The sequence below is a fragment of the Grampus griseus genome (assembly GCF_964374135.1).
Source record: "Grampus griseus genome assembly, chromosome: 10".
Taxonomy (NCBI): Eukaryota; Metazoa; Chordata; class Mammalia; order Artiodactyla; family Delphinidae; genus Grampus; species Grampus griseus.
In genome coordinates this window covers 67,247,190-67,261,106 of record NC_139004.1, presented here as the reverse complement: position 1 = coordinate 67,261,106, position 13,917 = coordinate 67,247,190, and the positions used below count along the sequence as shown (strand labels likewise).

The window sequence follows — 13,917 nt, the reverse complement described above, 5'->3', positions numbered from 1 at the left end:
CTCCTCCGTGTTCCCACAATACCATGTATACTCCTCTGTCACCCAGGATGACTGGATGCAGAGTGTAGATCCTGTAGCAGGAGCTGTGTGTTTGCTGTGCACATGGGTAAGAGGGCATGTGCGTACACACAAGCACTATTTTGGACTTCCTTGCTCTGATCTTTGACATTCAGACTTACCTTTGTGGAGGGGACCCTCCTCAGCCCTAAAGCCATACCTGTGCCGGTGGGTCATCTTGATGTTCTCTGGGCTCATGGGGCTATGGGATGCTAGGACATTTCCCCGTGGGGTGCTGGTGCCTGAACATGCAGGACTTAGCTTGTCCAAACCCGGAAACTCCTGTTGAGAAACGAATGCCCCTTCATAATAAATAATTAAGAATAAAAAAGTAATTAAGAGGTGAGAGGGAAAAGCAGGCTGGTGGCAGGAATGTAAATGAAAAAAAAATCATATACTGTTGGCTGAACCTGAACTACTACTGGCTTCTTTTGGGCAGTGACCCCTTCACGACCAAAGCACCCTCCTAACCACACCACAGCCTGGGGAAGAGGCTGTGAGGCCTAGGTCAACCCACTAAGAGCACATCTGGAGTAGGCTGAGGTTGGTCTGAGTTCACAAGAGTGTGTTAACAGGCATTTATCACTATAGAAAAAGTAGAACAAGAGCTGGGAAACAGGAGAGGAAGAGCTGATTATCATCTGTCAGACAGTGGACACCTCTTACATAAGAACTGGAGTTGGGTTTTATTGGATTGCTAAATGGCCCAGCTCTCAGTGACCTCGGTTAAGTTGTCTGTGACACAGTCTATGGGGAGACAGGACACAAAATCCTGATGCAAGTAATTAGAAAACAGTACAGTTCTATTTTTGCATAATTAAGTATGTAGACATCTTGGCAGAAACTTTTGATCCCAAATCCTCCTGGGTGACAGCACATTGGTTTGAGTCCCTATTTGTGACTCTGAGGAAACAAAGCACAACTGTCCAGGTTTCCTGAAGTCCTTCACAATCTGTGGGCCTTAGGTGCACTGGGAATGTTTCTGAGCTTGCCCTGAAGAAGCAGGAGGTTTTCCACTCCCTTCTTCCAAAGCAAGCAGAAGGCTGAAATGTGCTTCTGCAGCTGGAGAGGACACCTCCATGTATGCCCTGGAGACCCTGAGGTATGTGGGTGAGCATTTTGTGCCTTTTCCTGCAGTGACCTGACAGCCTGCATGCTAGAGAGCTCCCCCAGTGGCCAGGCTCTAGCTTGCCTGGCTCACCTGCTGTGATGGGGAAGTTCACACACAGAGAGACCAGAAGTTTGTGCTCAATACCACCTGAAGCCTGCTCTCAGCCAGACAGCATTCCCTGTAAGACCCCTGGAGGGAAACTAGCCCCGGAATACAGGCCCTGCTTCTGCTTGTGTGCATCAGTCCTTGGGTCAAGCCCTGCCATGGAGACCTAGGAGGCAGGTCAGAGTCAGGGAGATCTTCTGGGGCCTGGGCCAGCCCCAGAACCTGCCTGACCCTTCTAAGAGAGGCCAGTACAAAAGTACTGCCCAGCCTAGGCTTTCTCAGATGTAAGCCTGGGTCATCAGACATGATGGAGGAAGAGGGAGGGAAGGGAGGCAGGGGGTTAAAGAGGCAGGGGAAAGAGAGGGGAAAGAGGGAGAGGGAGGAGAGAAGACTGGCTCAGGCTATGCCTTACCTCTGTAGGTTCTTGGGATGAAAAATATCTCCAAAGAGATCCCTGCATGTGGGCCGTAAACTTTTCCTCCTCATATGAAAACCTCTCTTCACCAGCACAGTGCATTCAAGGACATTCTCTGTCCTTGAATATGACTCCTTCTTAGGGAGGAAGTGAATAAGAGGATACTGGGTGTCCTTCCCCTGGCTAGAGCACCCACCTCTGCCTCCTGCTATCTTGGGGTGGGAACAGCTTTTCCTTCATGTTCGCCTCTCCAGCCCCTCTTCCCACCCCACTTCCTTTAGCTTGCTGCACAGGTCTGGAGGAAGTGACACCTGTGATACTGCAGCAGGAACAGGACAGGGATCAGCTTACATGGTAGAGACTGGCCCGCATCATCTGGAACTGATCAATCAGCTTCTTATGCAGAGGGCGCATTTCTGGGTGCACGAACTTCTCATGAACTGCCAGCCCGACTCCAAGAACATGAACCTAGTAGGGTGATAGACAACACTACTCCGTTAGCCAAGGAGCAGACCTTGGGTGCTGTAGCTATCCAGCTATCGTGTGGTGCGTAGCCTTTCCCTCCTAGACACTGGCCTCCAACCCTGGCAAGACATACCTGCTCTTGCATGAGTTCCTTGAGCTGAGTGATCTTCTCAGCATCTCCTGGGTGCTTGGTGATGTAATCTTTATCAAAGAAGGCCTGTGAAAGAAAAGGCCAAGTCAGGAAGACTCTTCCCAGGGCTACTACTAAGAGTCTGAAGGTGCCACCTGAAAGGTAGCCGGGCTGCCTCCTAGCAGGTACACACACCAACGTACCTCTAGCTTGGCCTGCTTGAACCTCCAGCAATCACAGATGTGTTTTTTTGTGTCTTAAGAAGGACCAAAGGTGACCAAGTAATCTAAGCCTGAATGCTGGTCTCAGCCCCTCATGGAGCCTTGCTGGCTTGGGTAGGGCAGGCAGGGCTGGTGGCCAGGGTGAGGGGACTAGTCTCTTAGCGAGCCCACAACTCACTTCTCGTGAAGGGCTGGGCTCTCAGGCTCCTCTTGGAGGCCACTTAATATCCTTCCATCATCAGATGGATTACCCATCTGTCAGAGTTCAGAGAATAAAAAGGAAGAAAAGGCCCCATCAGAGAGGGGGAACAATGGAAACAGGGAGTGGCAGGGAGCTTAAAGCTTCATCCCAGGACCATCCTTGGTCAGCTGAGGCACAGCCAGGAGAGGGCTTGTTGAGAAGGCTTCCCTAAGAGGCTGGAATCTCAAGGAGAGGCGCCTGAGAACTGCTTTCCCAGCCAGGGTTTAGTCTGGGACCCCAGCTCACCTCTTGGTAGCGTGCAATGCCTCCGTTGACAGCGGCGTCAATGACGCCATTCAGGCACATGCTGAGCAGGTTGATGTTGCCATGCACCTGCTTGTGCTGATACTGGCTGATCAGGGCCCGCAGCTCCTGGTTCTTATTCTCAACCACTTGGATGGCATTCTCCAGGGGGCTCACCTCCACCTGGGGGCACACAGCAATGGTGTCATCCCAGGCACAATGTCAACCCCTCCCTCATCACAGTCCTGACAGCAGGGATCTGTGACCTGTGATTCTGATTCCCCGCCCTTGTTCCTGTGGAGTTGGGACTCCCTGAGCCCTTTCTAATTTCCTCTTCTAATCTGTAGGCACTTAGAAGTACAGTAAACAGAGAAGAGCACCAGTTCTGAAGTCAGAGGTCTCTGGCTTCCTGAACTTCAGAGAATAGTTTCTGCATTCACAAATTGTGAGAAAAAAAATACCTGGTGCCTAAGGGTGTTGTGAATATTAAATGAGAGAACGAAGGTGCACAAAGCCTCCAGCAAAGGACTGCCTGTAGCAGCCTAGGCCAGGCAGGCGGCCTAAGCACTCTTTCTCTCTCTTCAGTCCTTAGAGAAAGGCCCCCAAAGCAAGAACTGAGGAAGCAGCTGTGAAAATGAGCCCCATCTGAAATGTGTCTCACCAGCTCCCTCCTCTCCACTTCGAACCACCGAGAGATGCCAGGCAAGCTGTGGGTCAGGGTCAGCGTGGTACGCTCGATCCACAGGCTCTGCAGGGAAGGCACAGGTAGGTTTAGGCCATTAAGTGATTTTTACCATGCCCTGCCTGCCCGAAGGGTGAGACACTGATGAGCTCCTGAGAATGTGGGGCTTGCCCCGGCCTCGCTATAAGCACTGCCCCCACTTCCCTAGATTTGTTCACCTTGAATTCATTCTCCTTGTCCTTGGGGCCTTTGTGAAAAGGCCTGTCGTACCGGAACTTCCTCACATTGTTGACGCGGTAGAAGCTCTTGACGCGATCTGGGACCCTGTCCATCTGCAGGACGTCCACATAATCTGGAATGGGCGTCACTGCATAGATCTGCAAGTCTGGGCAGGAAGTGAAGGAGAAACCCAGAGAGACTGAAAGAGAGATGGACCTGAGTGGCTGACCCCTGTCATCCCCCCAAAGGAGAGAGGAACACCACAGCCCCTGTTCCCTACTGGCAGCAGCAGCATTTCAAGAGGCAGATCAGACCCAAACACAGACCGAATCTCCCTAACTGCCCCTCTCCCTGCTCCAGCAGTCAGTCTCCTGAGCACGCAGCCAAGGTGAGATGTCAACAGCTAGGTGTTCTCCAGTGCCCCTTTAAGAAAGAAGGGAAAGGGGTCAGGAGAATGCAGGTGCCCATCCCACAGAATGAAAAAGCTGCAAGAGCCTGGGTCTGCCCACTGTGGGTAAACTGTATTTACTGCAAAACAACATTTTAACAAAGTACTCTTTGGGATCTCTGTGGCGAGATAACATATGGGAGTCTACCTGCCCTCCTCTCTCTGGAACAAGCTTGCTACAGTCATGGCAACCGTCATGAGGTGTTCAAGGAAGCTGTGTGTGGGGAATGAGGGGCAGGCCAGTGTTTGCATTCAGACTTCCAAGTGCCTCAGACCCCCCGTCTCCGCCCCCATCCACAGAGCTGTGCCTCCGTCCTGCTGGCAAAGGCTCTGGGTAACAACAGATGCACGTGGGAGTAGAGCAGGACACAGAAGTGGAGTATCCCTGCAGCAAGAGTCCACAGTGATTGCTGCTGGCTGCCTAGGCAGACCCTTCATATGGCAGGGTGGGGACTCAGGTGCTGGCAGCAGCCAACCAGAGGGATAAAGGTCCCCCTGAAGTTCAGCTGATGACCAGGCCCCCATGGCTAAGGGCATGCCACGGCCCCTCTGTGAAGCACGAGTGCCCTGCTAAGTGTCAGTCAGTAACGAGGACACACTCTGCTTCAGGACTTACAGGTAACCTGGCCTGTATGGCCAAGGACATGGCAGAGGGGTAGCTGACTGGGTGGGCCTCACCTCCCAGGATCCCAGCCCTCCTTCCCCTACTAAGTGTCAAAAGATACACTGGGCATCACACTGCAGGATGGTGTCATCAGGGTGGTTGGGGTGCTGCATGGCGACAGCCTGTGGGAACTCACTGAGCATCCTCTGCTGGAAGGCCTCCAGCCTCTCGTAGTCGTGGCCACGGCACACATATTCTTTGTTCTGCCACAAATGGGAGAGCACACTCAATGCCTCGCCTGCTGCCACCCATCCCCTGTATCCTCATCCCACAGACGTGTCCTAGGAACCCCTGTGGTAGGCATGGACACAGCACTAAGTCTCTGCCTTAAGGGAAATGATGGCCAAGAAGGGTAAGGGACAGCAGAAGGGAGAACTGCACTGTGGTGTGACAGCCCGGGGTGGGAGGTACGGCAAAGGCTGCAGGAAGCTTGAGGGAGGGAGGGCTCCTCACACAGGAAGGGATGCAAGCAGGGAGGCGGGGTGAGATTTTGGAAATAGCCATGCCTGAAAAGAGTCCTTGGAAGGTCCACCTGGGTTAGCGCAGTAGAGAAGAGTGGGGGGCAATCTATGTGGGTACAATGACAACCAGGGCCACAAGCCAAGACAGGAAAAGGCACAGCTAGAAGGAAGGTGCTTGTGGAGAACTGGTGGGAGGGTGACTGAACATGCCTGCAGGTGTGTGCCAAGGAGTATCACTATGGGTGCCACCAAATAATTTAGAAAAGGGGGTGATCAGGTGTGTGCTTTCGTAGGGTCACTTTTTTTTTTTTTTTTTTTGCGGTACGCGGGCCTCTCACTGTTGTGGCCTCTCCCGTTGTGGAGCACAGGCTCCGGATGCACAGGCTCAGCGGCCATGGCTCACGGGCCCAGCCGCTCCGCGGCATGTGGGATCTTCCCGGACCGGGGCACGAACCCGTGTCCCCTGCATCGGCAGGCGGACTCTCAACCACTGTGCCACCAGGGAAGCCCAGGATCACTTTTGTTAGCTGGGAGAAACAGTCTAAACTTTGCCCAGTGTCCAGTGGGCATTTGTCAGCCTCTCTGGCAGCAATTCCTTTGCAACTGTGTCAGCAGAACATCATTCCAGCTACACATTTCTGTCTGTTTCTTTTCTTTTCTTTTTTTTTTTTTGCGGTACGCGGGCCTCTCACTGTTGTGGCCTCTCCCGTTGCAGAGCACAGGCTCTGGATGCGCAGGCTCAGCGGCCATGGCTCATGGGCCCAGCCGCTCCGTGGCATGTGGGATCTTCCCGGACTGAGGCGCAAACCCATGTCCCCTGCATCGGCAGGCAGACCCTCAACCACTGCGCCACCAGGGAAGCCCTTTTTCTTTTTTTTTAAAAAAATAAATTTATTTAGTTTTGGCTGCGTTGGGTCTTCATTGCTGCACATGGGCTTTCTCTAGTTGCGGCGAGTGGGGGCTACTCTTTGTTGCGATGCACGGGCTTCTCATTGCAGTGGCTTCTCTTGTTGTGGAGCACGGGCTCTCGGCGCGCAGGCTTCAGTAGTTGTGGCACGTGGGCTCAGTAGTTGTGGCTCGCGGGCTCTAGAGTGCAGGCTCAGTAGTTGTGGTGCACGAGCTTAGCTGCTCCACGACATGTGGGATCTTCCTGGACCAGGGATCGAACCTGTGTCCCCCACATTGGCAGGTGGATTTTTAACTACTGTGCCACCAGGGAAGTCCCCAATTACAGATTTCTTAAAACCTCATGTTACATCATATTTGGTACAGGTTAGGACTCAGTTTTTCTCTTTGTGTACGGAAGGCATGACAAGGCACCTTCAACCCTGCTGCTCTGCCTACCTCACAGCTGTTCAAGAGTGAGTGGCTGGAGGAGGCTCCTCTGAAGCTCTCTGGTGACATCTGTCTGCCTGCCTAGCTGCCTCACTAGATTCACTTTGACAAATGGTGTCAGGCACTGGCAGCCCCTCTTGGCACGTCTTCAGAGGAAGGGGGAGAGAGAGGTTCCACAGGGCCAGCCCTACGTTTCCCAGTACAGGGATAATCACAGGCCAGGCTGTGGATGACCTCAGCCTTTTTGGAATAGGATTTTTGCCCACTTTTCACTTCTTCTCTTACTATGGGAGAACTCAGCTAAGGCTAGGCCACATGTCCAGATGAATCAGAATGAAAGGCAACACTGGAAGGGAAGTCAAGGTCAGGAGGAGCAGGCTGGCCTCTCCAGTGGAACAGACAGAGGACAGAGACATTTCTAAGTCCCTTGCTTGATAAGGAGAATTGACAAAGAAGGTAACTGTTTAGAACTGGCCTTTTCATATCCACTCACAAACGTACAATCCTCTCCAGTGTCTGTTCATGAGTCAAATGAATAGAAACAGAAATTCCCCCAAGGAGGGAGGGCTGGATGTTTTCCTGTCTCCATGCAGATTAGCAGATAATCACATTTGTGAGGCAAGACGGGCAGATGGTCCAGAGAACTCAAGCTGACAGAGCTAGAGTAATAGATGGCCTATGTGGGAAGGTGAAAGAGTAGCCTAGTGTGCTGGGGAAGACCCAGCAGGAGGAAGGCACAGAGCATTGACCTTGAGGCTGGTTGCTGCTTTCAAGTCTGCTCAGGCGAGAGCCCCAGCATCCCTGCATGAGACAGATCTGGCTGCCACTGCTTTCCATTTTGCCCTTGCCATTTACAAGGCAAACGGCTACCTCCACTGGACTTATTCCACTTGCCACAGATGAACTGAGCAGCTGAGGGAAGGGAAGGCAGCATGTAGCCAGGCCAGGCAGATTTGTATGCATGAAACATAGCTCCTAGTGTGGAAATGAGGACGGACTGATGGATGATATTTCCTAACACCTCTTGTTATTTTTCCTCCATTACTGGCACCCTTGAAACCATGTTTGAACATTTAGACTGTCACTTGAGAACACTGTATGAATGGCTCAGATGCAGGTACTATGCCAGGTCCTACTTGTCAGAAAGCTCTGAGAGCCCTGAGATACTGATGTTCCCTGTGACATGAGCATGAGGGGTGGGAGCCAGGTGGAACCGTGATGGAGACCTCCTGCTTGACAAAGACAGAAATGGGGAACATCAGGGCCTGATTTTGTAATACTCAAAATAATGATGTTTTGGAGTAAAATCTGGTTGATGACATACAAATTGTGGGACTAAACAAGGAGAATAAAATGACAAGCATAATTTGAAAAGATAAAATGCGAAAGAAATAACTTACAGGGCTATAATCATTAGCTTATCAAAGGGCTTTCTAGAGATGCTTTTGGTTTCTAATTCTTGTACTATTCCTTCTTTCTTTCTTTTTTTTCCTTCTTTCTCTTCTGTTGACCTTTACCCCCACTGCTGTTGTACGATCTATGCTGATGGGGGCAACAAACATGCCACTTCTGATATGCCTGGACTGGATGGTCCCTAGAGAATGAAGGAGGTCCAGTCTCCTGAGGAGATCCTCTACTTGTTCACATTCTGCTACTATAAACACTCCTGTGCAATAGACTTAGAGCCTTCTGGGGATCATGATCAGGCAGAGTGTGCTTGCTGTCCCTATCACTATTGCTAGTTCCTGCAGAAATCACTTTCATTTTAACCTATAATGATTACTGCCCAAGAAATGTGCATGTTGACCTGCCTTACATCTGAAATGTAGTCAGCCTGGACTTTGTTGCTTAGCAGACTGGCTTTTTGTAAGGAGCCATTAAGCTCAGTTGACCTTTGATGAGATACCAAGCTTATTGCTCACTGGCTAAAGCAATTTCCCCAGTAAGATAGGATCCCAAACACATCAAGGGAATCCTATGAATTTTCCCAGCTGCTTCCTGGACACTGAACCTTAGTATGATACTGGAACTGGGGACAATCGGAGCTACTCTTAGGTCTCAACTGCAGCCCTGGGGCTCTTGCATCAGCACAGCTTCGTTTAGGTCATTTGGGAACAGCAAATCCGTGTGGGCTACAGCCTACAAGCCCAGGCTGACTTCTCCTGGAGCCTCTGGGTTGTGCTGATTAAAGAGAAAAAAAATCGCAACTGTTTAACTGGTGTCAGTATGTCTATGCTCAGTCATTCCTTCCACTCTGTTTATATACCAGCTCAGCCTTTCCAGCAATGGTGGAGGAAAATGGCTGTAATCATCATGGGCCAGAGAACTGGCTGCCTAGGAAAGGCCTTCCACAGCCAAATCCAATGTTTGGCAGCTCCCACAAACCCCAGGAGCAAGGGGACTATCCTCTGAAATCTCTCAAATCAATAATTCTCCACCCTGGCTGTACCGCCTACTGTTGAGGTCAGGGCTGTACTGAGGTCCTGTCTGGCTGAGAACAGTCACACTGGAGAATTCCAGGCACTGGAAACAGAAGTTGGAAGGTTTCTAAACATACCTATGGGACATTCTCACACCCTGGTCATTTCCTGCAGGAACTTGGTTGATTTGGTAAGAAAACCACCCTCATACATTCCAGGTAGCTACAAAACAGTACTGCAGAGAGAAATAGAGTCTAAAGTTGGTAGCCAGTCCAGTCAAATTAAGTCAAATGCTTTTTGTTGGCTGGTCATTCCTTCAAAAAGAAGTATTCAATAGAATAGGAAAAAGGTTAAAAAAAAACAGGTTATAAATAACTTACGTGTAAAATATGATAGAAGTTCTTGTGACTACCTGAATGGACTCACCCGAAGGAAAAAAGGAAACTTCCTGCCATAGAAGCCGACCCGAAAGAACTCAGGCTCCAGGCGTTGCTGCTCCGTGATGTTGTCATAGTAGCTGGCCTCCATTTTCTGTGAACGAGAAAGGCAGTTGGCTTGACTGCTAGTGGTGTCCAAAGCAAGTTCTCCCAGGCCTAAGTAGACACTGTCTTTTGGAAAGAGAACATGGTGACTTGGTCTAGATAAAAAGTGAGCCCCTAGCCCTGATCAACCTCTCCCTGGGGAACTGCCTGATGGAGAGGAAGTCTTCACTCTCCATTGTCACCTGATGGTGAAGCAGCCCTGAGAGGCTGCTTGGAGTGTCCTTCCCAATGAGTGGACTCAGCCCCACAGAGGCTCAGGCTTCCTGTACTTTCAGGGATACACATTTAACATGGACTTCCTTTTTTTGCTCAGGAATTCCTGGTTTTGACTGATACTCACTACACCAATTGAGTATAAGCTAGTGTTGCTTATAGGTGGCACCATTTTCCATCAGTCCATCTGCATTGCTCTTGTTCATTTATCATCTGACTCGATGCTAACAGAATGAGGAAGGCTTAGTTGCCAGCATCACTCGTACTGGTCCCAATTTAGGAGATTTTAAACTTTAAAAGTTGAACTAACATCCATGACGTCTGGTATTACCAAGGTCGATAAGTTTTTTAGTCTTGGCTGGCCTGGCTTCAGGTTCAGAAAAACTCACTGAAATCTGACTGGGAAGACAGCCCTAATGCGCTCAATCAAGCCAGCCTGCCAGGGGGCAGCGGCCTTCAAAGACCAGTCAAAATGCTATTGCTAGAGAACCACATCTATTATATAGGCCCAAATCCTGATCAGGATCAGGGAACACGGAAGAGCTAGCTATGCTGAAAAGGGTGCAGGAGGAGGATGAACTGAGATTCCTGACTTCTCTTTGCCAATGACCTGTTATGATTTAATACCCAGCACCGGCAACTAGGAAAAATTTGGGAGACTGTCAAAGTCCATTTCACTTAGTTTTGAATATTTTTCATCAAAGAAGGGAAGAAGAACTTCCTTTACTTGGGTGCTCAGTATTGACCATAAGCCAAGGCAGTGAAAGATCTTATAATGTTTTCAGATGAAGCATACCTGAACAAAATCATTTCAGGAAAAGCTTCTTCATGAAGTCGAGCTGCCACCTCCTCCTTGAAACCCCCATCCTATCCTGTGTATGCTGCTTCTCCCTTCCTTGAGCACCAGTGGCCCTTGGGGTCTGGATCATACAATCATTTGTCATGTGTTTGTTTTGGTTCCCCAGCCATAATGCAAGCATCTTGAGAGCAGGAACCTTGGCTTTTGCTTCTCCTGTACTGTACCAAGGGCTGGGTCCACAGTAAACGCTCCCTTAGAAGTTGATGCCAGAAAAGTGCTAGCACCTCCACTCAGGGTTGGGGCGGGGGAAGGGGCAAAGCTCACCCGAATCCAGCTGAGGCTCTGATAATCGTAGAGGCTCTCATACTGACACGCCAGCTCCCTGCACAGTGGGATCCCAAACTCCCAACTCTGCATCAGAAATAGGAAAAAGGCTTCAGCACCTCAGGCAGCCTTGGAATGGCCCAAGCCCACATCAAACATATCAGAGGGTACAACCAAAGGCCTTCTGCAAATCGCATGTCACAAAGAACATATGCTCAAAACCAATTTGTGGAGAACTGGTTTTCTGGCTTGAGGCATAGTTTTCAGGTTTCTACTCAAATGTTTCCACTTCCAAGAGGCCTTTCCCTAACTACCTTGTCAAGGACAGGCACTACCCCAACCATTCTCTTTCATTACTCTGAAGTTATCTTGTATAAAAAAAGTATTTACTTTTTCAAATTGAAGTGCGGTTGATTTACAATATTGTGTTAGTTTCAGGTACACAAAAGTGATCCAGTTATATATATATATATATATATACACACACACACACACGCATACATATATTCTTTTCAGATTCCAATATTACTAGATATTGAATGTAGTTATTACAAGATATTGAATGTAGTTCCCTGTGCTATACAGTACATCCTTGTTGTTTATCTATTTTATATATAGTAGTGTGTATCTGTTAATCCCAAACTCCTACTTTATCCCTCCTCCACCCTTTCCCCTTTGGTAGCAATAAGTTTGTTTTCTATGTCTGTGAGTCTGTTTCTGTTTGGTAAATAAGTTCATTTGTATAATTTTTTTAGATTCCACATGGATATATAATATTTGTCTTCTCTGTCTGACTTACTTCACTTAGTATGATAATCTCTAGGTCCATCCATGTTGCTGCAAATGGCAGTATTTCATTCTTTTTAATGACTGAGTAATATTACATTATATATATAATATATATACATACACACACATACACCCTTTGCCATCTTCTTTATCCATTCATATGTTGACGAACACAGGTTGCTTCCATGCCTTGGCTGTTGTAAATAGTGCTGGCATGAACATTAGGTGCATGTATCTTTTTGAATTAGAGTTTTTGTCTTTTCTGGATATTTGCCCAGGAGTGGGATTGCTGAATCATGTAACTAAAACTAACTCTATTTTTAGTTTTTTAAGGAACCTCCATACTGCTCTCCATAGTGGCTGCACCAATTTACATTGCCCCCAACAGTGTAGGAGGTTCCCTTTCTCCACACCCTGTCCAGCATTTATTATTTGTAGACTTTTTGATGCTGGCCATTCTGACTAGTTTGAGGTGATGTCTCACTGTAGTTTTGATTTGCATTTCTTTAGTAATTAGTGATGCTGACCATCTTTTCATGTGCCTGTTGGCCATCTTTATGTCTCTTTTGGAGAAATGTCTACTTGGTTTTCCGCCCTTTTTTTTAAAAATGGTGCAACCACGTTTTTTGTTTTGTTTTGTTTTAATGTTTTTTCTTTTCTTTAACAATTAATTAATTAATTAATTTTGGCTGTGCCAGGTCTTATTGGCAGCACATGGGATCTTTAGTTGTGGCATGCATGCGGGATCTATTTCCCCGACCAGGGATCGAACCCGGGCCCCCTGCATTAGGAGCATGGAGTCTTACCCACTGGACCATCAGGGAAGTCCCTCTGCCCATTTTTTGATTGGGTTGTTTGTTTGTTTCTGATATTGAGCTATATGAGCTGTTTGTATATTTTGGAAATTAAGCCCTTGTCGGTTGCATCATTTGAAATACTTTCTCCCAGTCCGTAGGCTGTCTTTTCATTTTGTTTATGGTTTCCTTTGCTGTGCAAAAGCTTGTATGTTCGATTAGGTCCCGTTTATTTTTGCTTTTATTTCTTTTGCCTTGGGAGACTGATTTAAGAAAATATTGCTACAATTTATGTCAGAGATTGTTTTGCCTATATTCTCTTCTAGGAGCTTTAAGCTGTCATGTCTTAAATTTAAACCTTTAAGCCATTTTGAGTTTATTTTTGTGTATGGTGTGAGGGAGTTTTCTAACTTCACTGATTTACATGTGGCCGTCGAGCTTTCCCAGCACCAATTGCTAAAGAGACTGTCTTTTCTCCACTGTATATTCTTGCCTGAAGATTAATTGACCATAGGTGTGTGGGTTTATTTCTGGGCTAAAAAGTATTTACTTTTATGTTGTATTAGTCTCAATTAGATGATAAGCTGCATGAGGGCAGGGATCCTGTTTATATCCTATATCCTCAGAGCCTAGAACAGTGCCAGCCATGAGCAGGTACTCAATAAAGATTTATTTAATGAGTTAATGAAGGAAACAATGACTTTTAAATTAAGATCATTTAAGCTTAGAAACAAGTCTGGGAGCTAAGTAGGAAGTAGCTACCCAAGGGCTTGGTAGTAGGTCTGATAATTTCCTTTACAGAAATGTTCAAATCTTAGAGCAGTCTTCAGATAATCCTTGCCTAATCACGTCTCGGGCTGTTTCCGTGGTGTGGCTCCTATTATGGTGACAGGCTCATCTAACAGTGGCCTTCACTAAGGGGCAATATTGTCCATTTCCTCCTCTTTTTAATACAGTGCTTTCTCTCTTGGCGAGATTGGGAATCAAAGGTTTACTTGACATTTTAGCCAGGCTCTTCTCCCCAACTTCTAAGTACTAATTAAAATTTTTATTATAGGAAAATTTTAAACATATAGAAACATGGAAGTATGAACCCCTAGGTACTCATCACCCAACCTCAACAATGACCAACTCATGGCCAGTCTTGTATCATTAAATATCTCATCCACTTACTCCTCCCCATAGTTTTGGAAGCAAATATCAGATATACTATAATTTCACCCATCAATATTTCAGTAT

The 13,917-nt window shown here is 47.8% G+C and overlaps 1 protein-coding gene across 1 annotated transcript in view; it reads right to left on the bottom strand.

The window, feature by feature from the left end:
• DOCK3 (dedicator of cytokinesis 3) overlaps positions 1–13,917 on the bottom strand; it is a gene marked incomplete at both ends in the record, with an annotated part of 411,675 nt that overhangs the window by 14,456 nt on the left and 383,302 nt on the right. The window contains 9 exons of the mRNA XM_082663217.1: positions 218–339; positions 2,040–2,156; positions 2,287–2,370; positions 2,992–3,171; positions 3,650–3,736; positions 3,889–4,055; positions 5,063–5,204; positions 9,644–9,748; positions 11,096–11,182. Coding sequence (XP_082519343.1) covers positions 218–339; positions 2,040–2,156; positions 2,287–2,370; positions 2,992–3,171; positions 3,650–3,736; positions 3,889–4,055; positions 5,063–5,204; positions 9,644–9,748; positions 11,096–11,182 — 1,091 coding nt within the window. The remainder of the gene's footprint in view (positions 1–217; positions 340–2,039; positions 2,157–2,286; positions 2,371–2,991; positions 3,172–3,649; positions 3,737–3,888; positions 4,056–5,062; positions 5,205–9,643; positions 9,749–11,095; positions 11,183–13,917) is intronic.